At 42.4% G+C, this 25,269-nt stretch overlaps 1 protein-coding gene across 1 annotated transcript in view; it reads left to right on the top strand.

Moving 5' to 3' along the window:
* LOC128425982 (matrix metalloproteinase-16) overlaps positions 1–25,269 on the top strand; it is a 63,398-nt gene that overhangs the window by 10,746 nt on the left and 27,383 nt on the right. The window contains exons 2-4 of the mRNA XM_053412830.1: positions 5,760–5,908; positions 7,097–7,219; positions 11,093–11,397. Coding sequence (XP_053268805.1) covers positions 5,760–5,908; positions 7,097–7,219; positions 11,093–11,397 — 577 coding nt within the window. The remainder of the gene's footprint in view (positions 1–5,759; positions 5,909–7,096; positions 7,220–11,092; positions 11,398–25,269) is intronic.

Here is a 25,269-nt window from a genome sequence, read left to right on the forward strand (position 1 = left end):
ACACATCATTATCAGATTATACATGAGGAACCGGTTTTAAATCAGTAGAGTCCTGGTTGAGCTGAATGGTACAAACAAACACGCCAACATTTGAAATAATTTCTGCTTTGTTCAGTCATAAGCATTTTCATCATGATGGCAACCCATCAATATACTCAACATATCATCTGTCAGGACTGTAGCTGCATTTAGGTCTTTGAGATACGTGCTAACACCAGATGTTGTTCACCTGTCGACAGAGCCACTTTTGGACAGTGCCTGTTTCCAAGCTATGCTAAGCTAAGATACAACCAGCTGCTTCTCGGAGCTACACATTTAACAGACTAGACTTGCTCTCATCTTTTTTCCAGTGTTTCTTTGGATTTCTTTTGGTTTCGTTTAAGACTGTGTTGGCAAAGCGCTCAAATACACCAGTGTATAATTTACTGCTCTTGATCCAGGAAACATAATCAATGAGGAAGAGGGGAGAGCAGTTGAGAGGGAGGATAAGGAAAGAGCAAAGAGTTAAACCCAGTTTCAGAAAAAATATTTAAGATCCATTGTTCTGTAGGATTAAAAGAAGATAGAAGTGACGAAACACCCAGATGCACCTGAGCAGCCAGCTGTGGACTGTAGTTCAGGTAGTTGTTATTATCTGCTGTGGTGTTTCAGCTCTGTTTTTGTGTATGACAGGAGCTGCATTATCCTCAAAAGGTATTCTTCTCTCCAAGACAATCCTAAGCTCTGATTGGTTTACCACGGAATGAAGCTCAAGGTAATTGACTGCAGTCCTGGTTGAGAGTTTCATGGAGTTCAAAACAAGTGTTGCATCTGGTAGTGAGTTAAGGAGCCTATTTCCCTGGGCCTTCATGCCAGGTTACTGAAGTTCAGTTCCGAGTCAAAGATGACATTGAGGTTTCCTGCCCACTGGCTCAGGTCAATTCCTAGAGAAATTAATCTTATGGGTTGTGTCTCTCTCTGAACCTTAAAACCTATTGCCACAATGTTTTTTTCATCCTGGTTGAGCTTTCAAAAGTTTTAATAAATCTAAAATACATATAAAAGATAGACCATGTGTCATCAAGTTTGCGAAGGCATGAAGCAGCGTGTTGGGAATCTGATGACACAGCAATGGGCTAAAAAGTAGTAGCACTAAATTTGATCCTGGGGGAACCCCACAAGTTATCGTAGAGTTTTTATAAATGATCATTAATCTCTACGAGGAACACAAAGCAGTGAATTGCCCAATATGACATTGTTCAGTAATATTTAATATCAATATCTCCATGAACAATGCCCAGAATCAGTTTTGAAGATAAATAGCCTCTTTCTGATTAATCAGAGAGAGAGTAATCAGAAAATTTATAATGAAATCAGTTTCTGCTGTCTTCTCAGAGAGTAGTTTTTCTGCTATCTTGCTGTTTCCAGTGCAGACCTCTATATAAAGAACCTGTGTGACAGCTACACCTTCACTACTGTCTAGTGTCCTGATGACAACAGTCTCTGCTTCCTCCTCCTCTCATGGCTCCAATTCATATCTGCATGTGATAGTGGGTGCATTGTCTTGGAGCACAAACACAACCTACTGCCCCAATACATTAAGACATCTCTCTGTTTCCTCTCATCCCTTTATGGGACGCAAAATGTTTTTCAGAAATTCAATACATTTTTAAAACAATGAGAAATGTTGTACTATAACCATAATCATTTATATAAAACATGTCATTAGGCTTTCGATTTCCTTTGTCGTCACGTGACCCCTGTGGTGACAATGACGTATTAGAGACACAATCAGTTGCAGCAGGTTAATTGACAGCACCACAGGAAACCATGTGACATGTCCATTGTCACATGATTTCTTTTACAAACTAGCTCAGATCAATATCCTTTATATGCTTCATCCACCTCTGGGGATAATGGAGGTCCCATATGGAGTTCATTTTCTATCTTTATTCAGGAGCGCAGTCTTTTATTTTGAGAGAGCTATTGCTTCATTTCACGCTCATATTTTTAAAGCATTCCATCAAAGCCCCGTCCTCTCTCTCTCTCTCAAAGAGTCCCTGCTCACTTGCAAATTTGCTCTGGTCCTGCTCAAAACAGTTTGTCTGCACTCAGACATACAGTTGCTGCACAGGCAGCAGTGACAGTATTTGTGTTTGACTCAATATGCAGTGCCACGTCTAAAGTGTGTACGTGTTTTTTGCCCCTAGAAGCAGCAGGAAATTCACCAGGGCAGAGCCAAATGTGGAAACAACATGAAAGCCCCAGTGTCAGAGAGGAGACATGAGGGAGGGACATGTGAGATGTGAGCAGAGATGATTACAGGACAGGAAAGAGGAACAGGGAGATCTGAGATGGCGGAAAAATACCAAGGGTCAGTTACGTCAAGCTTACATCGTGGGCTATACTCTTACACATAGGAAAAGTGTGGATGTGTGTGGTCCATGTCTAGGACCATATCTGTTTACACATTCTATTATGTGTAAACAAACCTTATGGGGAAATAAGGAAGAAAAGGTTTTGAGTTGGATCTGATGAGAGTAAGGCTAGGTTTAGGTTAAAGAGGTGTACAGTGTAAAAACCTGACACACATCATGAAGTTATTAACACTCACCGAGCACAAGGGGAGGAAGGGGACAAAGTAGAGACACAAACATGGAGGCTGTTTCATGAAAGATAAAAAGTCTACACAGTGAAGGAGGGAACAGGTGCAGGACAGAAGGAAGAGAAACTCCGGGCATGAAGGGAGGTGTGAAGAAATGTGATGGAAATTGGACGTGATAAGTCACTGCTCCACAGTGTGTCAGGGTGACAGTCACCACACAGGTAAACTGCTGAGGTTCCTGTCTTCCTCTCTACTCAAACAGCAGCAGAGAGTGGATGCACTAAGAAAAGTGCTGAAACATCCGGTCAAATGGAGATAACAAACTGAAGGATACATCCTCATCCTCATGGAGCCTTTTTATCTGACTCTTGGAGACAAGTTTTTATTCTGAAATGCATATATATATATATAGGTAACATTTGTAGTATAAATGATTTTTGCTTCATAAATAAGTTCCTTTGATATAGTCATAAATACTCTGAGGTAGCATTTGGTCTTGTGTCTGTTTCAATTCAATTTTTTTTTTTTGAATTGGTTCCTGGCCTGTAGACATGTTGAACTGTCGTGAACTTAGCCTGTTGAATGGAGGATCTGGATCGGCTTGTTGGATCGGCTCACTTTACCATGGAGACTGTAATATACTTGTTTGGTTAGCTTAGCATGAAGATTGGAGGCAATTGATTAGGTTGGCTTAGCTTAGCATAAAGTTAAATTAATCTTCACACAGAGAAAGACAAGCTCCTTCAGTAAGCTCCCAGTCTTAAGCTAAGCTATGCTAACCAAAGCATATCTCTCAAAAGTACACACTCACAGTTTAATATATGATATCACAGTTTTGAGGTTTTCCTTTATTGGAATTTAATTTAAATTTGTGCCAATCATGCTAATTCTCTTATCTTACCAATAAGTGATGTACATTTCCTGTTCAACCACTTCCCTCCCTTCTATAAGTGTATTAACAGTGTGAATAGGCCTGGGCTTCCCACATAGACACAATCAGAAGTGAAACGTATTTGCTTAACTTCTAAATTTGAATGTTAGCCGACCCCACAGTGAGTTTGCCATTTGGGCATCCAGAATGAAATATCACAAAGGTCTTCTTGTTCAGATGTACCAGACCTTTTTTTTTAAAATAGCAGGTTTCTACAGAGCTGATTGTTGCTTGTGGCCCGACACGAGGCTCAGATGGAAGCTGCAGACTCCCATTTGTTCCAGTGCTGGGTAATGGCTTGTCTTTTATTGCGTTCTCGCCATGCCTCCCTCGCTGTTTTGTGAATTTCATTCTCTGTGTGTGTGCTATCCGGAGCAGCAGGCCTCCATCATGACAGAAGCAGCTCGACAAGACTCTGGACAAGAATAGCGCTCCGATTTCACAGCACAGTGCTGCTAAATGAAGAATAAGGAAGGTTTGAGGCAAACACATCCTGGCAGCCTTGAGTTCATCAGCTCGTTGAGAACATAGACCACTATTTTTGAGTCCTTTCTCTGCACTTGAACCAATATAATTTAGCTCCTGTCTTTTAAATGGTTGGCATTGTGTTGCGAGATTCCACAGTTTGCGAATCTGTTGACCATTTCTGGTGATGAAGACTGGGAGAAAATATGGATGGACTGGGTCTTTTCCAATTTGTTTTGTATGTAAAAACCCAGATGATCCCTCTTGTCTCCCGACTGGTCCCAAGACCTGAGCTGTGATTCCCCCCTGGCAGGATTTTACAGGGAATCTGAAAGCTCCATTACACTAAAGCTCTTTTCCCTGACAAGCCAAATGACACGATAACAGATGACATTCTGCTCTATAAACTGGTAAAGAGATTTCCCACTATCTGCTCGTGCCCTTTCCCTGACACGCATGTCCATGCGAATAAAGTGTCTTTAGATCAGTCACTTGTTTCTGCATATATCTCCATCTCTCTCATATCAAGTCATTTCTTGATGACATTTAAAATGCTGTTGCACAGAACAGGGAGTAGTTCTTACCTTTCATTGAGTCAGGGAAATTCAGCGGATGATGGTAAATTCACACCTGGAAACCTGCAGACTCATACTTTTGCACTGAGCCGTCCCACTGGACCAGGTGTGGTGAAGTGCCTTGCTGTAGGGCACTTTGGTGGCAAAACACATTTTTAATCAGCATGTTTGTCAGAATCAAACTTGTGACTGATTTCCCACCTTTCACTTTTTATTGTATAGATTTAGATGAGACAGATGTCTGGCTCTGTGAAGTACAGGTGAAATACATAAGTCTTTATAAACATATTAAATCGTGTTTGTTTATTTGACAAAACCTGTGTAAAAATGTCATCACCGTGAAGCAGCACAGGCTGGTAACAGAGAAGTGAGGTGTGAGTAGTTACTCCAAACGCTGCTGCTTCTCGTTCATTTTTCCCATTGACAATGTTGGTGACTCACAATCTGGATCAACATGAATCTCTCCTGCTTCAATCAACAGAATAAATGATCAATGGCTGCAGGAACAAATATCTGCTCCGTAGATAGAAACTAGAGATGTGCGATCACAGAGCTTAGAATTGTGTCACACGAGCCACCAACGCCTGGAGACAACTGAGGAACAGCGTATGCAGCTTAAATCAGTTAACTGTTAAATCTGGTTCAGTTTGACAAATTTCGGCAGCTGTGGATCCACATTCTATGAAAAACAATGACAATTTTTTAAATCACAGATGCTTCCATTTACACTTCTGACTGGCTGCATGACAAGAGCAGCTATAGGGCTAATGGGTATTGTGGGATTTAGAGCATGATGTCTCAGCAGCAAAGTTGGAATATTTCAAACGTTTGATGTGTAAATGAATTATAGCTCAATCCTCTAAAGAATGGAAAAGTGAACTTGGGACTATTTGGAAATTACTTCAGGAACAAGTGACTCCTACCATTTCCTATGAATGCACTCAGCCATGAAGAAAGATTTTACTCATTTCGGAAAAGTTCATGATGTGGTGATCCGCGTTCATATTGTGGTGGCCATTGACGTCAGCTGAGTCAGTACCACCCCCTCCTAATATTCAGCCAGGAAAAACCCTGACTAAGCTAATGGTTTCAACTTGAACTCTTCCTTTCACCTGTAACTTACTTCACCCTCCTATGGTCTGACCTGTAAATCCTTTGCTTCAGTGTCTCACTGTTCTCTCTCTGTCTTCATATTTCTTTCTAGGCATGGCTCCAGAGGTATGGATACCTCCCTGCAGCAGACCCCCGAATGTCAGTGCTGCGCTCTGCCCGAGTCATGCAGTCCGCTATCGCTGCCATGCAGCGCCGCTACGGCCTCAACATCACAGGGACTCTGGACAGCCACACTGTAGAGTGAGTCACGCTGCTTTAAAAATACCTTTGAAGATTTTACTGTGTAACTTACCAGTTATTGAGTGAATGCGCATAAACAGACACATATTTCAGCAGTTAAATGTAAATGTACACAGATGCCACAGAGCTCGAATCATCATTCTTAGTGCTTGTGTCTTATCTCAGTTTGCATGTCAGGATAGACTTTCAAACAAATGACTATTTCATTTTATGATGTCGGGTTGAACCATCAAAACATCAGCCCAAAGAGGCAAAGAAGGGATCCTGAGGTGAAATGTGAAGTGAACTGAGTAATAGTGGATCAGAGAAATAGCTTATGCAGTCTGGTCAATTATTGCCTTTGTGTTATTTAGAGGTACAAATTGGTCGGATGAGGTGAGGTTAGATGAGTCATTCAGCACCTGTGTTTCTTTCTGAAGATGAAATCACAGGACAGCGGACGTGTTAAACTCATGTTTCAGGTGATTCTGTCAGACGACGTCGAGGTTATGAAATAACTGTTTTAGTCTCTTGTTCCATCGTCTAATTAACGGAAGAAGGAAAACCTGTAAATGAGAAGCTTCATTTATTATACAAGTACTGTACATGTGAGCACAGACGAGTCTGAAAACACCAAACAGAGCCCAGGCTTCAGTCTATTTTAACCCCGGGGTCTCTTACCCAGATGTCCTTTTACCTGTTCACTGACATTTATCTGCAGCAACACTGATATACCATCCGAGCTACAAGTGGCGCCGAGTCAAAATTGGCCACTGAACTGTAACTTTACAATGTGGTGGCTGATGGTGTGAACACAGACGAACATCTGTCCAACCACTGGGCTGAAACTGAGTGAATCTGATAATAACTCTGCACCTGTTTGCTTTTTCTGTTCCCCCTCTGCTTCTCTTTTTTAAAGTAGCGATACCACGATAAGGTGAGGCGTCTTTTCTCTACATGAATTCATCAACGTGTACGTGTGTGCATTGTAGGAAATATGTGAAAGGGCATGTTTTGTGTTTAGCCTTCGGAAGAGCTTAAGTGCAAATGTACAGAGAGATTTAAATGAATGATCACGGTCTGCATCTGTTCATAAATGGCAGCAGATTAGATCTTTCCATTTGGTTTCGTCACTGCTGCTGATAATACCTGAAGCACAATGGATATACACTCAGTGCTGATCATGGCCTCCTCTCCGCTCTCCTCTAGGTGGATGAAGAAGCCCAGATGTGGCGTTCCCGACCAGATAGGGGGTGCGTCCAGATTCAGTGTCAGGAAACGGCGGTACGCCCTCACAGGACAGAAGTGGCAGCACAAACATATCACATACAGGTGGGTTTATTATGATTCTTGCTGTCACAGCTACAATGGCATTCAATAGCGCGCGTACCTCCGCCAAGGCCCAGCAGTCCCCTTAAAATCAGTCCAGCTGATATATAACTATTAGTTATATAGGCCATTTCTGTGGATTTACGTGTTTTTCCTAGAGAATAGCTTCTGAACACACAGTCATCCAGCTTCAGTCTTATATGATGAACAGAAAGCTACACAAGCAAATGTTCAACTAGACCTTATAACTTATAACACTAGCACAGACCATGTTCTTTAAACCCTGCGACTGCAGCGTTATCCCCAACAAAACATGTCCCACAAATGGGAAAAGAGGAAACGTGCACCAGAGACATCATCGGCAATTTCATGACTCACAGGCATAATTTGTGGCATGCAGCTCCATGATTAATAATGTATAGGACAACATGCTGCAGTTATATAATATTTTGTGAGGTCAGTGGCCCAACGTGTGTAATATGTTATACCTATTATGCTGTCGCCTGCCCCAAGCTCCATGTTTCGTGGGATAATCCTTAAGAAGTGGAAATGTTTTTTTTAATTTCTGCTCTGCCTTGAGGATAAATGTGTAAGCAGCATTACATATAACCTAGTGGATCAGTGACCTACAGCTGAAGTATGACTGTATACCACTGCATTTTTCTCTGTAAAATATTACACTGGGTTTCGGCTTGGAAGCAGTTTTCGTGAGCTCCTGGTTCATCAGTGACGACGCGGGTCTGAAGAAAAGAGGAAAACAAGCCGAGCAACGCGATGAAGAGCGGAAGAGGAGATTGGTGGAAATGAAGAGTTGTGGAAGAGAAGCAGCTGCAGAGAAAGAGATGAGCTGAGATGAGGAAACCCCAGTGGAGGGCACAGGGTGCTCTCTGACAGATTAGGGTTATGTAATAGGATGTGTATGTGTGTGTGTGTGTTGGACATGGATGTGTGCCTGGCCTCCAGTCAGCAGTCAGATGTGCCTACAGCTGCTCCTTTTTATCTCGGAGCAGAAGAGTGGAGGTAGAGAATGCAGCACGTTTATTTTACAGTTCCTGTGTTTTCCTTCTAATTTCATGGAAACATTCCTCAAAAATGTTTCTCTTGATTTATCTGTTGATTGCTGGGATGTTTCCAAGAATGGCCGACACACTGTGTTACAAAGGGAAATGAAAAAAGTGTGAGTTGTTGCAGTGCCCATCTGTCACAGATGGCAGCCTTGAAGAATCCAAATGAAAAACTTTTGTCTTTCTAGGAAAATGAGTTTCATTTCCCACTACACTACATCATTACACTGTATACTCTTCAGGTTTTTCTTTTTCCATCAGTGGTTTCTTCTCCATCTAAAATCTTTACTGATTTTTTTCTGAACCAAATGAAAAAGATTTGTTTGATTCTCTGGAATTCTTTCGGAGTTAAAAAAAATGGTTTTAGACTCACTAGTTGAGTGTGCAGAGAAATGCCCCATTAGTAAAAAGATACCTTCGAGCATTTAATATTTCAGGGGGGTGGGGGTGGGGGGGTAATAGTATAGCTGCCAGGACATTTCTCCCTTTCGATGTCTGTAGAGTGGCTTAAACAGGCTCAAATAGACTCAGGATAATTAAACTTGATACCGTTATTAGCTGGTTTTATTATTGGTTTTAATTGACTTTGTTAAAAGTCTTCAGCATTAAAACTCAGGCTGCTGAGGGTAGGAAGCATACTTCCACTAGCTGCTCCTCTACTTTGAGCAGCAACACTTATGCTTGTGTTTACTGTGATTCAGTCATTTCCCTCCCGGTGACTGCGTTGGCTGAGGCAAACCTCTCGAACTGAATCCAGGTCGGAGCCTTTGCCTCTGTCTGCATTTCCAACTTCTTTCAAACAATATTCCTTGAAAAAACAATGCTGGTATTTGGAAAGAATAACAAATGCATGGTCTCCCAGGCGTGTGCTCGTTTCTATGCAGCCACATACAGTGCCTGCTGTTGGGAGGCACTAATTAGCTCCGGCATGTCTGCTGTTCTCGCTGCATGCAGGTTCTACAATGAGCTGCATCTGGAATCACTGCCACCTCATAAACATGAAGGACCATATTTCCTGTGGTCCATTAGTCTTTAAGCTGCTTCTCTCTGCATGTGTTTTTGTCGAGTAAGGTTATAACAGGACATATATTCACAGAGACCTTTCTCTATTTTTGTCTCAATAATCTCCATCAATTGGACTCTCTCTCTCTCTCTCTGTCTCTGTCTCTGTCTCTCTCTCTCTCTCTCTCTCTCTCTCTCTCTCTCTGGTTCAGCTGGTGTCCATTTGAAGACAGCCTCGTACTTTGTGTGTCTCCGTCGACTTCAAAACACAGAAGGACTGTTTTAGTGTTGCCTCAATCAGGCAGAACCAGTTTACCCAACAGCCAACCAGCATATTCACATAGCACTTAAGCTGACTCCTTTGATTTAAGGATTAACAGTGCCCATCACGATTTTTTGCTCACATCTATTGTTGTCATCACCAGTCGAGGACACACTGTTAAAATCACTTACAGCTAATTATTTTATTTGAAGTTAACAACAAGCCGGCAAAAACTGGACGTTGATGTTGGGTAGACCACAGACTGTACATGAATATGAAATGAAGCTAAACTGTCCTGTAAAACCAATGCTTCCATCTTGGCTTTCAGAGCCAGAGTTTATTGTTGTGGGAGTGGAAGGGGTCATCCTCTAACCAGAACGTTCGTGGTTCAATCCCAGTCTTCCCCATTCCCAGAGTAGATAAAAAAAGCCACATAAATACAATCCATTTAACAGGCAGACCAATCTGTGCTGTAGTTCAACGGATGGAGCCAATTTAGCAAGTCCCAGTAATACATGCTCTTGACTAATTATGAGTCGTGATGTTTTGACTGGTTTTAGGGCATCAAATAATTAAATCTAAACACTGGTAAAATGAAGACCTGATACAATAATGTGTTAAGAACTAGCTAAAATTAGCAAAACCGTCTTTCAAGATAAAACTGTTTGACTTAATGGTTTGGCCAATGTCCCATCCATTAACATGTAGGCGGCAGGGATGATGGTCTCTACTCCAGCATACTTTAAGTTAAATTATATTTACTAAAATGGTCAATAACCTGTCAAGTAAGACAGATTTGGGTTTTGGTAACTAGGACATCTAAAAATAAATGTTGGGGCTGATTTAGAAGCACTATATTTATTTTTCCAAAGTTAAAACTCCTGAGAAGTAAAGAAAAATAAATAAATATCAGAAGTTAGAATTCACACAATCAGCCAACAAACTCTCCTCCGAGGTCAGACTCTGAGCTACCAGCACAACAACACGCAGCAAATTGTGAATTTGCGAGTGTCTGAGCTGCAGGATGTAAACTAGACCTCTACCTCTATCCCGTAGAGAACGCGAGAGCGTGACACTGGGATATTTTTGGAGTGAATAAAATGGAGAGAGGCTTTCCTGATTGCCCAAAGCCAGACTGGGGCTCTCAGCAGGCGCTGGGCTGTTGATAATCCTTAATTAGAAAATACGTTCCAGAGGCAAATTCCTCCCCACACCTGCAGCAAGTCGACCGGCGGGGAAGGACTCAGCTGTTTTTCTCTCACAAATCGCTCCATTTAGCTCTCAGCTGGCAAACAGTCTGAGCGTGAAATGGCAGTGTGGAGAGAAAACAGCGATAGGGACAAACTTTATTTCTTTCTGGCGCGGTGTGAGGCTGTAGATTGACAAGCAGCAGTATTGCCCTTTTCAGCCAGTGTGTACAGTTATTGGAGTTATAACTAACATATCTTCCGAGTACAAGTCACGTTATCATGGAGGTAAAATGGGAAAACTAAATTCAGATCACACTGGATGGGGTAGAATAACTTCTCCATCCTCTTCTCCCTGCAGTATAAAGAACGTGACGCCCAAGGTGGGCGCGGAGGAGACCCACGATGCCATTCGACGAGCCTTTGACGTTTGGCAAAACGTGACGCCGCTGCGCTTCGAGGCTGTGGCCTACAGCGAACTGGAGAGGACCAAGAAAGACGTAGACATCACCATCATGTTCGCCTCAGGATTCCATGGGGACAGCTCGCCCTTTGATGGCGAAGGTGGCTTCCTTGCTCATGCCTACTTCCCTGGACCGGGAATAGGAGGCGACACGCACTTTGACTCCGATGAGCCGTGGACACTGGGAAACCCCAACCATGACGGTAAGCACCGGCTATTTTTTAAATTATTATCAGTGTCACTGTGGCTGCACATAGGACGCTGCTCAACATGTTTGTAAATGAAGGTCGGCGAAGAATGGAACTTCTGACAATTTAGAATAGATACTATAATTATATTTTGCATCAAGGCCATGATTAGAGGTTTGGACTTTATTGGAAACAGACCTGCCTGAATCTGACTTGAAAATAACCTGAACCCGACATGAGCCCGATCTGAACCCAACATGAAAACAACCAGAACCCAACGTGTACTCGACATGAACGCTTACATGAATCTGACCTGAATCCTATCCCTCCCAAAAAACAAACTTAACATGAAAACAACTTTAACCCAATGTGTACCAGACTTTAACCCGACCCAAAAATAATCTGAACTAGACATGAACCTGAACTAATAACAACCTGAACTTGAAATGAAATTGAACTGCATCCGACATAAATCTTACCTGAACCTGACCTGATTTGATCCTGGGATGAACATCACCTGAAAACAATTTGATCTTGTCTTGAACCTGACCTGAAACCAACCCAAACCCAACATGTAGACTTGAACTTTACCTGAGAAGAACCTGGACCCGACCTGAACCTGACATTCATTTAAACTGAGAACTCTCTGAACCTGACCGGATCCTGACTCGATCCTGGCATGACCCCAACCTGAAAACAACCTGAACTTGACCTGAACCCGACATGAAAGCAGTGTGAACCCATCATGTACCCGACTTGAATCTGACTTGAAAACAACCTGAACCCATCATGTACCCGACTTGAAGCTGACCTGAAAAGAACCTGGACCTGACTACAGCCTTATCTGAACCCAAAGTGCATAAATTAGATGTTGTAGACGACTGTTTTCCCTAAAATAAACTCTGCTTCAGTTCCCTGTCTTCTGAATAAACCAGAGACTGATGCAGTTTATTTCCATTTCAAATAAAAAAACAACATTTGAATGAAATGTGTCATGGCTTCAGTGCGATGATCTGTGTTAGTTGTGATGGAAACTGGGAGAGACGTTCAAACCCTGGCTCACAGCTAACCAATCGCTGAGGGAGCTGGCTGCGATGTCAGATCGTAATTAGGGTTTTGAAAAGAACTGCATATGAAAGTATAGTATAGTATATAAACATCTAGACCATATATCCCCTCAGGTGTCTGTCTCAGTTCAGTCAACAAAGTCAATCGTACCCTCACAGACACTAAAACTGTGGTAAATGTGGAAGGAGAGGATGTCTTATAAATATAACAGGGCATCAGCCCTCGCTGAACTACAGACTGTGATGCTGTGGGCACTTCTGATGAACTGTGGTGTAACGCCGGAGTTTTAAAGTCACCAGCAGCAGCAGCAGCTTCACTGCTCTGGTAAAGGCGCTCAGGTACAGCCATTAGATATCAGTCACCTGCCTTTTGTCAACACCCAGTTGTGTTTTGTGCGATAAACCGCGAGGCGTTACACAGCTGGACTGATGAACACAGAGTCTAACTGCTGTATCACACACTTGAGAGACAGGTGACTGAAAACCACTGCTGGAACACTCGCTGCTGAAAAGCCTGATGGTTATTGGTTCTGCTGGTTATTGGTTCTGCTGGTAGAGCTCTCTTTATGATTCCTACTCAGTCCTGGTGCTCAGGTCTCTCTCTCTCTCTCTCTCTCTCTCTCTCTCTCTCTCTCTCTCTCTCTCTCTCTCTCTCTTCTCTCTCTCTCTCTGCGCCGTGTAGTAATCATATCAGTTGTGGCCGAGCTGAGTGATTTACCCCCTGAGCTCTGCAGCTTGTCAGGCTGTGTGTAAGCATTCAGCAGGCTCTGAATAGCTGCTTTCAGACGTGCACTGGACTCCACAGCCCCTCCGGACTTTATCCGCCTGGCCTCCTAGTATGACGTACTTAGAAATTAGGGAGAAGTCGATGTATGAACACAGCAGGGGATCCCTGAGACACAGAAAGAAAGTGGTGTCACACCCGTAAAGGATACCGACAAAGATGTCAAGAGAGTTTGTGGTGATGAGCCGACGACGGTGTTGGGGTGATGTAAACATGAGATGTTATGGCCTATGCCTTTTTCGCGGATTGCATGTTAAGCAGCTGTTGAGTATTGTGATCAGTTTCAACAGATCTCTGCCTGTAAGCTCCCAGTTCGACCTGTGAACCCTGTGCTCTGTCAAAGAGGAGATGGAGAAAGAGACCGAGGGAAGGAGCAGGATGAGCAGCAAGACTGTGACAGAGACACCCTGTCCACACTAATGTTGGGCCATGTATGTAGACTTTATTAAAAATTTAAAAGAGTATATTTTAAACATCCTGTCACCTTATATAAAATTGGGAATTTCTTTGGGTTTGAAGAATTGTCACATATTACATTTTTTATGCAGCTCTACAGTTCAATAATTGATTAATAAATTGATGCCTGGTTCATTGTTTTGACTGGACACAGGATCCCTGAGATTCTAAACGTTGGGTGTTTTCACAATCCCTCACAAAGAGAGCGAGGATAAGAGAGAATGGCAGAGCGTCTCTAGACAAATATTGGAGGTTGAAGAGCTCAAGGGAGAGGGAGTGAGCTGGAGAGGGAAAGAGCTGGAGAGTGGAGCGTATGGTGAGGAGAGAAGGGAGAGAAGGGAGAGAGGAGATGAGTGGGAGCTGTCGTAAACTGGTCTTTGGAAATAGACATGAGGAAAATTCGGTGTAAGGCTGAGTTTTGAGTAGGAGCAGAGGGACTTTTGTTGGCTCAGATAACATGTTGTGAACAACTTCTGAACGCATGTTGTGGGATGGAACTGATCAAACCTGCAGCTTGCATTACACAATAAGCAAAGTAAACTAATGATGCGTCATACGTTTGCACACTTGCGGGTGGGGAGGCACACACGGCTTGTGTTGTTTTGACTCGGAGGACTGGGAAGCGGCTGTCCCTTCAACACACCCAAACTGGCAGTGTGATGGTTTTATAGAGCTACAACAAAAAACTCTCTAAAGTGTAAAACCTGTATTAAACAAAGTCATGTGTCAGTGTGGGCTCTCCAACCGAGGTCAGTACTTAAAATGAATTCATATACAGAGTTACAGTACCTTGTCCATTGCACTAGTGAGACAGAGAAATCTCGTCCATTTTGACAAACACATCTACGAGTCTGCTGCGCGGCTTTATTTTCATTGTCAACATTGTCAACTCTGTAAACTGCAGTAGTCATTAAAACTCTGAAATAAGCAGAAAATGGTTTAAAATGGTTTAAAAAAAAAAAAAAAAACTAAGCTGCAAAAGAGCTGATGCGGCAAACTTATTATCCTACAGTCTGCTTGGTGCAGTGGTTCATTGGTGTGTGTGTGTATAATGTGCTGGGCCTTCTTTCCGAGTATAGAAATACAAACTGGTGATGTCCACACTGTTTCTTTGGAGATGTTACCAGCCCCTGCTACCTCTGTCCAGATTGGGGGGCTGGTTCCTGATCACTCTTGGTGTCGTGCAGGTCCCTCTACCGTAGACTCTCCATGATTGTCGAGGTGGCATAATGAACGGCGGTATTTATGGACCTTTCTGTGTTTTAACCGTGGTCCCCTCGTGTGTGTGGATCTGATGGAGTTTAAGACTGAGCCCTATCAAATGTATCCAGCCACACAAAATCCTTCTCACTCGCAGCCCCTTAAAATTACTTTTGTAAATTATCATCTTTAAATTTATTTGAGCATTGTTCAAGAAGTTCACGCCATCAGTTGAGACAAATCTCCCTTTAATCTCTTTCTGTACAACAAACATCTTCGATCATATTTTTATCTCTCACATAAATTTAGTCTGGGAATCTATTGGATTTTTCTCTGAACATCATTTAAATTATTTTATAACGGACTGATCATAACATTTCATAGCATGGGCTTAAAGAAACAATGACATTTCTGTGATGACAGTAGCCAGCCTCATTTTATTATGTATTACTGCTATTCTTAAGTTCGACCTTCACAATTCCAAACAATCGGGTATGCAGGAAAGTATGAGTCGGCTGTAGAGTCAGCTGTATGTTTTACTCAAAGCCTTACCATTTTGTATATCGCTAGAGTTATATAGGATTGCATTGACTTTTAGATTTATTTCAAAATATTTACCAACAGAGGTAGATAAAGATCACGTATACATCCAGTCCACCTTGTTTTGGGGATTTGTATCCATCTGTGACTGGCCCTGTGTCTCTGTGCATGTAACAGCCCAGAGTCATGTAACGTTCCCAGAACAGCATCTTGTCTCTGTGTCTGTTTTTTCTTTCCATCTTCTCATCTGTCTTTCTTTTTGTCTCCTCGGCCTCCTTTTAATGGATTTTAAAAAAGATATGCACACACCGGAGATGAGCTCCTGTCCGATAAGCTGCCCGTCCCTGTCGCACCTAATCCCCCGACGCTGCTGTCGGGAAGGATCAGTCGTCACGGCGACTGCTGCCAGCATCGTGCCAAAGATGTTATTGTTATTGTTTTGGATGGTGACATCACTGATGCACGCTGGAGGATTATTCGCTTACTGCGTGGACTCCTACACTTACATACACTTGTTAAAGGGCTCTCACACACACACTCACTCACACACACACACACACACACACTGAGACATTTGAGGACAGTGGATTACTCCACAGTTATTTTAGCCCACGCAGCAGAGTGAGGCTCTTATTAGGATTAGCTAATGGCATTTTAAGAGACTTGGATAAATGATATTCAGCAGCCTTTCTGTATGTTTTGATGTTTTTATCATATACAGGAGAGAGTACTGTGATGTCTGCACAGCCAACATCAGTAAGATGCATCTCATCAGAGGAACTCTTTGAAAAATGTTGATGTAAACAACTTGCATCTCAGGATTCGCCTTTCGGCTGCTTTGAAAAAACTGAGTGTATTCGACTGTAGGCATCATGATCATAGCAAAGTGATCACAATCTCCATTAGTCGTCTGAACATCCTCAGTTTGCAAGCACAGGTATTTCACTACTTAATGCCAGGGCAGCTGAAATCATCGTAAATAACAGAAATTCCCTGGTTCCAGCTTCTCAAATGTGACAAACTTCTGCTGTTTTCTGGTTTAAATCATTTTAAATTGGATATCTGACATTTGAATCCATAATCTGGGGTTTCTCAAAGATAATATATGAAGTCAAGTTTGAGAAAATAATGTGCAGATTAATTGATAATTGTGGCAGGTTATCTGTGGAGACTCAGTTTCCATTCACTTGTTATTCTCAGGTCATATTATCTCAGGTTTTGAGTAAGGCCCAACAGTTATTTTAGGGTTGATGCCCTTCATAAATATGATTGAGGTTTGATATTTTACAGTTTGACCATAAACTAAAAAAAAAAAAAAGGACAACTCAAGACAGTAAAATGGTTGTTTACTCTGTAAAATGAGTTTTTATATTAATGCATATCAGCAAACACAAAGCCCTGCTTATTTCATCTTGAAGCTCAGATTGGCAAATTTTTTCGAACAGCAAACTACTAGTCACCTACAGATCGATGACAATTTAAAGTAAGAGTCTCCATTTGATTGTGTAAAGAAAATATTGACCACAGTTGTCTTGGTCTTTAAGTGGTTTGATGAGGACGACAATGTCTGTCAGTCGTGGTCAAACCTTTGGGGAGTTGTGACTGAGTGGTTACACAGCTCTTTGCCCTTCCACCACCAATAGTTTCACAAGTTCATCCTCTGTCCAGCCGGAGTCAACGCCTCTGTTACACACTCTCCTCCGTGTTGTGATTAGTCATGCATACAAGTTGACAGGAGACTCCCATACTCACACCACACATGACAAACAAGTACAACATATCATGCCTGGAAAGAGCTCAGAGCACTAGCAGGTGAAAAGTGTTTAGATGTTTTTTTATAATAGATTTGCCTGTTTCTCTTTCCCAGCGGCCTCCTCTCTCTTGCTCCCTACAAAGTGTGTGTCAGCGTTTGATGCTGTTTTAAAACAATAGTGTTTCCAGTGCAAGGAAAGGACTTGTTCAATCATTGTTGAAATGAAACAATGTTTTTGAGGGGTTTCTTTTTGCTTGAGGGAGCTGTTTTCATGATTTCTTCCCTGGTAATCAAACAATGTTGGTATCAGATAGGTCTTTGCCAACATACTGAAATACATTTCCAGAAGAAGACAGAATCTCATCTGTATTCAGAACTTTAAGTGTTTGTGATTCTCATGTTGCCTCATCTTACTGTGAGAAGACAGACATTGTGTTTTGGATTGCACAGCGATATTACCCAGAATGCCAGAGACGACAGGGAATGAGCTTATTGGGGTGGGTGGTCCACCAATATCCTCTCCTGCAAAATATAGGGATACCCAACCTGAGCCCTGATGGGTCCCAATGGGTTTGGACATAAATGTTTATTGTATTTCTGGGTTTGGGCTGGGTTCAGTCACGTTGGCTTGGTTATGTAGTCGTTTTTTCATGCTGCACGTGCCTGTAATTGGGAAAAACTTTGGGCTTGGCTCGGGTTCAGACACAAAAACGAAATGCCTGTCAGGCTCCGTTTCTCTGGGGCTTGGAAATATTCAGACAGAAAATTGCAGCCACATTATATAAATGACCTGGTTTCCTCAGATCTTATGGTGTTTGTACATTTCATTTGTCCCCTCCCACTATGAAAACTCAATAGAAAGGGATGGTGATACTGTGATGTTAGCCAGGATGATGCACCCTGAGAGACGACAGGGACGGAGTGTGAAGGGATGGGTGATCAGCCAGTATCCCGTCAGATGGATAGATGGACGTTTGAAGGGATGGATGAAAACACCTGGATTCAGTGGGCTGGAGAACAGACAGAGGAGGATTGTGGAGGGGTTTGGTGTGAATGCTAATGGATAGGAAAAAGTCTGTAACTGTCTTTTCATCAGATCTCAATGCGCAGCAACCACTTCTGAAAAGGAGCAGATTAGCAGAAAGGGGATTTCTCTTTTGTTGTTGACAGTTTTCCATTTGTGCACAACAGAAGAAGCGAACGACTAGACGCTCACGGGTGCCTTATCACAAGGTCATCTTTGTGGGCTGCCGCCGCTGTGTTTTCTTTTGTGAAAAATCAAAGCGATGCACGCAGGAACAGATAAGACGGGTTCCATTTTGACTTTCACACACACACACACACTCACATACACTGAGGCTCAATGGATTTCTAAAGGGTAAAAAAAACATCACCACTACATACCGTGACTGTACACAAACACCCCGTCTCACCCAAGGGTGACTTATAAGGCCTGGTATGCCTTCAAGGACCTCCAGCCTCCGGTAGTATCAGTGAAAACTATGTAACATAACACAGTATGCAGGCCAGACCTATACACAGGAAATGAAAGATTCCAGGGCTTTATTATTTCCCTCACCCTTTCTCCCAGAATGAACCAAAGAGGTTAGAAAAACACAGTGTCACCAGGAGGGAAAAATACTCCAAGAATTTATGTTTCCAGAGATTGGGTAGATAACAGTGGATAGGGTGGAAAGGGGGCTCAATAACGGAGTGATGATTGGCTGAGGGAGGGGATGTCAGGACAGGCTGGACATTGATCAGCTGATTGATTGATGGTCGTATAAGAGAAAGCCCGGCTCCCTAGCATCGATCTGCAGAGCGGTTTATCATCGGCATCCAATCCCGTAACGATTGTACATTTAAAGCTACCGTCGTTTCAGACGTTTCCCTTTTATTTTTTTTACCAGCAGATAATAAAAGGACATCAATCCTCTGCTCTGTAGTGGTGGAAGTCGACTGTCGAGTGTGGGTAGCGTAACGAGAGAAAACAGAGGATGGAAGAGATGGAAAAAAGAGAGGAGAAAATCAGAGACGTTAGAGTCGGGGAGAGGGAAGGGAGGCTGAGGGGTTGAGCATATGGTGTCCTTGCAGATTTATTTTTAGGCTACTACTCCTACTGGGTGATGAGGAGGAAGCAGTTGTCGTCTCTCCCTGGTCTCTCTCACGCTCACTCTCAGTCAAGTTCAGTGGGTTTAGGTGGCGCAAGACTCGATTTATTTCCAAAGCACCGTTCAAGACAAAGAAAATGAAGTTCTTTTTCAAAGCAAATTTAAAGACAACTGCAGTTGACTGAAGTGCTTTTGAATAAAAGAAGACATGTAGCTAAATACAAGAATGACCAAAGTATCATAAAATAAGAAAGAGAATTAAAATAAAAAACAACCCTTAGAAGTAGCTACAGTGAATTCACCTTCACCTTTCCCCTTAAGCCTCGACCAAAGAGCAGCATGTAGCAACTGATCAGAGGATATGAGAGATTGGGTGTGGTAAGAGGGCAGAGAAGCTCAGATGTGTCTTTATGGGCCAAGAACCCTTAATTCAAACCGGAAGGCAATGTATCAATGCAAGTTTTGCTAAAATGCTACTTCTCCTCCTGGTACCGGGTATCTGTCAAACCACAGCATTTTGCAAAAGCTGCAGATGTGACATGGATGACTGTGCAGCCCCGTGTCGTGCTGCAGCTGCACACACTACATCTTGCAGCTGCCTCTCAAAGCCCTTTGCCAGGTAGCTTTGCTGTGGGATCCAGTAAATGTGCATTTAATCTCAGTGTTCCTGCAATGCATTTACCACAGGCTTGTTTTTACAAGATGTGGCTCTGATATTCTTAGGAAACCATGTGTTGTTGTGAATAAAAATGGATTTAAGGATGAATATAGATTTGGATTTAATGCTCTGTTTTCAGAATTTCAGTTTGCTGGTTGATTCTTTGTCTGACCCCAGGGTTAGGGTTAGGGTTAACACAATTAAATGAATATAAGGATACACAACAATGAATCTAGCAAGTCGGTCAGTTAACTGACAGTGAAACCGTTGTTTGGCGGCAGTGAAGAAGTGATTTCCGGTAAAAGAAAATTGCATTTTATTTGGATGAAACTAATATAATTTGAAGATGTGGTATTGGATTGGTACATTGATTCACATATTTTTTAATGCCCGCCCATAAAAGTTTGGGCATATTGGAGACCTCTCCAATGCTGCTATCATCATCGGATCCTCTCTGTCTGATCCCTATCTTCATGAGCTCATACTTCATCTCTGTTTAGCCCAGATCTTTTTCAGAGTGACTTTGTGTGGTTAAGTTGATGGTCAGGGAGCAGGTCTGATAAGTGGCAAAGTCCAAGCCTCGTTTAAGTGCTTCTTCGGTGAAGCTGCATAAAGGACAAAGCCATTCAGCGGAACGTTGACTGCGATTAAGACTGGAATCTGATCGTGGTTTTATGTCTCCAAGCTGCTTCTCAGTTAGAGGTCAGTCCAGGAAAGTAACACGTTCCATCTGTTTCATGTTGTTCAGCTTCTCTCTGTCCTCCTGACTCCGTCGCTGTCCTCCTTTATCTTTGTCCTTCTGTCTCCTCTGCTTCTACCTCTTCCTCTCTCATATCTCCAAAAGAAAATAAATGGGCACAATCAGGTGATCCTTATCTTTAACTGGAAGCAGCATGAGGACGTGTGCAGCATGGCTCCATTCGAGCAGCGGTAAGAGCAGTATTGATGGTTGAGTTACTGTAAGTAAAATAAATTGTGGGAGGACACAAGGGGTAAAACAGCAGAGAAAACAAACACACATACACACACTCTACCTTGGGCAGCTTATCTCAGGGATGCAGGGTGACAATGGACCACACATGATGTAACACCATGATATTATTTAAAGTGCTCCATAATAGATCAAAAGATCAGATACTACACAATGCCATGATATATAAGATAATATATCAATATATAGTATTCTGTACAATTTATGTCTGAGTGATATGATCTTATACATAGTTTAAGGAGAATTATTTTCTCTTAGGCAACATACAGGCTGTTCAAAACAAAAATAATTGTTGTAATCTGTTTTCCATCGTGTATATATATATATATGATTTAAGTTGATGGCCCCCTTCTGAGTAAAACACCTAACACTTAGATAAAGGTGTATACATGACTTGATTGTGTGTACAGGGTTTCCTATTCAGCTACTTCACCTTATCTTCATTTATGGGGAAGTGTAAGTCATTCTTGGAACCTGATTCCCCTTTATATGCTATTCGACATTGATGCTTTTTTTTTTTCATTATGATATTAAGAAGATTTAAAAGATGCTTAAAAATGTAACTTGTTGAAACCCGCCAAAGCCTTGTGTTTAATTAGTTTAATTGGTTAAACAAAGCACCTTTAACAATTTGTTTATTGTATGTGAATTTTTTTTTATGGTGACATAACCATTCACTGTGGAGAAAGATAAGGCTTCTAAATCCCTGCCTTCAGACTGAAGCACTGAAATGAAGAGAAACAAAGCAGAGATATCACTGTGTGTTCCTTCCCACCAGGCTGACACTAGAAATAGACGGCTGCCTACTGACGGCAGCATCAACCTCCACGTGGGCGGCAGTGCTCTCTTCCGCCCCCACACATGAATACACACAAGCGAAAACAAATCGAGCACCTGGGGAGGCCTGCCCTCCCACCGGTCAGTCAGATGCTCTCATAACCCTGTACCCATAATCCTTAGCAAACAAAAAGTGTACACAACTCTGCTGAGGGTACTTCTCACACACTTTAACAGTTTTCAAGAAATATGACTAGTGTAACTTATGTCTACTTTGTATATAAAGGTAGAGGTAGGCATGTTGGCATCAGTGTTGTACATGTAGCTTCAGTGACATATAGCCATAGTGTCTGTGGCATTTATATTGATACTGATATCAAAACGACAAACGGTAACAAATCCAATGTGCAGAAAAAATTCGTACTTTACAAAACTGAAATCCGCTCATTCATGTCCCAATTGTCTCCCCGCCCACAGCTGAACATGTGGTGGCATTTATCTCATCCCGAGTTTAGAAAAATGTGGCCAATGAGCAAGAGGTAACCGACCAAAGACATTTTTAATACGGAAATTTGGTCTGTACATTATCTGGAGTTTGCATGTCAAATATGAAGAGATAACAGGAACAGGACATGTGAAAATGTCTTTGCCCGATATCAAAGTCTTTGTTTAAGACTTTAAAACTGAACATCGCTGATCCGTACAAGGTTTTCCTCGCAAAGAATACTAATTCCACGTCCTCCGGTTTACTGAAACCAGCTGAGTTTACAAATGGATGCAGCTGCAGGAGTGTGAGTGTTTGTATGTGTGTGTATGTATGTGTGAACTGCTATACGCACACTTGCACACAACAACTCTTGCAAATGCATTATTAATAATAAATGATCACAATAAGATGTACACACACCCTGGCTCGCGTCCAGGTGCTGCACAGAGATAAACACGACAAGAATAAGGGACGTCATGTCTGGATCCCTGGCAACGTCTATAGCAGTCTCAGTAAATATTCCCTCCAGTGGGCATATGTTGCTCCCATCAGCTGTGTCTTTTTACCCCGAGAAGCTGGGAGAGTTCAGTGTGATAGATTCAATGGGACAAGTGTTGCTGAACCAGTGTCAACAGCCTGGAGCGAGGGCACAGAGAGAAGGGATGGAAGTGGAGAGGAGAGAGCAAAGCAAGTGGAACAACAGACCGGAGAAAATGATGAACCTCAGTGGGAAGGGGATGGTGCTGACTCTGAAACTGCAGAGTTAAGGCTTAACCACACAAACTGCGGCTTAGTCAAAATTTCTGCTAGAGCGATAGAGGAAAAATCCTGAGTCAAGGAATTTTAGCTGATTTCACTCTCACTTTCTTGGAGCTTTCTCACATGAGACAGGTTGTAAAAAATAAACCATAAGCCTGACAACCTTAATCTGACCAAATCAAACTATCTCTGTGATGGAAGTAGAGACAGTCGAACTGGGCTTTTATTCAGATGCTCCCAGTTCGTCTACGCTAGGAAGTTTCTATATAATTGCTGTGTTCTTGAAGTTTCTGGTTAACAAACTGTCAGACCGTTGGGTGCAGACAGTCACTAGTTCGATCCCAGTCTCTCCTATTCTGCATGCCAAAGTGTCCTTGGGCAAGACAACTGTGCGGCTAGTGTGTTATAGATACATAGATACACTGTATGAATGTGTGTGTGAGTGGCTGAATGGTAAAACTGTGCTGTGAAGCTATTGAGTGGTCATCAAGACTAGAAAAACCTCCATATGAACAAAGAAATTTAAGTGGTAGTAAGCTGTTAGCAGTTAGCAGAAAGCTAAACCATTGCAGACATAACTTCTTTAACTTGAGGATTTGTTTCATTGTGACTGTGACAAACTCCAAAAACTTTCTTTTTCACATAATTTAAATAGCCAACAAAAAACAAAGATGAAACTATGTTTTTCAGTCCAGCTTGGTCATGAAAATTCCCGGAATCGGCACCTTGGTGTCTGGAAATTACTGTGGTGAAATCTACCAAATGGTTTGCTGTGTTTGGACGCTGTTGTACTTTGGCTGCTGTCTTCACAGTGGACGCTCTGTTGAGCACGGCTACACAGCTCTGGAGTGACAGCCAGCAGAGCTCCTTAAATGTGTGTGTGGGTGTGGGTGTGGGTGGGTGGGTGGGTGACTGTGTGTGTGTGCATGCATGCATGCCTGGGGCCCTCTGAGCCAGGCACTGAACCACTGGGCTGAGATCCAGTGCAGCACAGCTCTCATTGACTCACACACCATTTCACTGTGAGCACTGCCTCTCTGGACTTCACATACTGAATCTGCACCTTCCCCAGGGGCCGAAGTTCGGTCTGATTTCTGACAACGTACCGGCTCAGAGAAAAACTGTGTCAGTGTTGTGAAGGTCTCCTCGGCTTCCTTCTTTTCACCACTGAGCTCAGTCAGTGATGGTCAAATCCCTTACAGTAGTGGCACTGGCTTAGTTGTATAATAGCTCATTGCAAAACCAATACCATTTTTCATTCCACTGTAGCTGTTCAATTACTTTTCATGTTTCATTTGTTTAAGATCGGGACTCGTCAGCTGCTCCGCTACTTCCAGTTTCTATTTAATCACACTGAGACTCTACAGGAACAGTAACAAAAGGGTTTCTTAGTAAAATAAGAATTTCCTCTCGCTTCCTGAACTTCATGTTTGCAGAGTGGAGGCTCATGAGACATTACATCATACATCAGTGCCTCCAAGCCAGGGGAAATATTAGCCCAGCTGATTTACGAACAAAAAGCAGAAGGTAACATTCATGAAATTACCACAAAAACCATCTGTGAATGTTGGGGGTGCTAGACTCTTGGAGAGCTGAACATTGGGAAACAACTGGGACAAAGAGAGCGGCTATGCCTGCTTACACTTGGACACAAAACAACCGTAATGGCTTAAGAGCAGTAACAGTCGGGGCTGTGTCTTCTGAAGAAAGGCTGTAGGAGTCTCTGAGGAGTAGGAGTAGTTCAACTCTGCTTGGCGTCCTTGTCAGTATAAAAAGCCCAGCAGACGTCTCTACGAAGAGGTCGTAAGTAATATCAAGCCAAATTAAGAATTACAGACCGAAATCAGGTCATAAATTTAACATTAGCTTAATGTGCATTGATTTTCGGACAATAATTCCGATGCTTATTATTCAATCATTGTGCACTGCATTGGTTGCCAGTTATATTCAGGATTGATTTGAAGATACTTTCTTCTTTCAAAGTTTTAATTCCTTTTACTTTTATTGCAACTATATTTTATGTAGTTTCTCAAATAGGACAGCCTTTGACTCTGCTGCCAATGAGAGTATAGCTGTTTAGTTTAAAAAGGCATAAAGGTAATGAACCAATGAACAACTGAAGATTATTATTGTCAATATAACAACCAGTCTGACAGAGCGTAAATATAATGGTTACACAAGTGTTCCTGGTCTCTCTGTCCCCCTCTCCCCCTTCCCCCCTGCGTCTCTTCTCTTCCCCATTTTTCTCCGTTGACCCCAACTGGTTAAGGCAAATGACCGCCCACACTGAGTCTGGTTCTGCTA

This window comes from Pleuronectes platessa, chromosome 20 (genome assembly GCF_947347685.1).
Source record: "Pleuronectes platessa chromosome 20, fPlePla1.1, whole genome shotgun sequence".
Classification (NCBI taxonomy): domain Eukaryota; kingdom Metazoa; phylum Chordata; class Actinopteri; order Pleuronectiformes; family Pleuronectidae; genus Pleuronectes; species Pleuronectes platessa.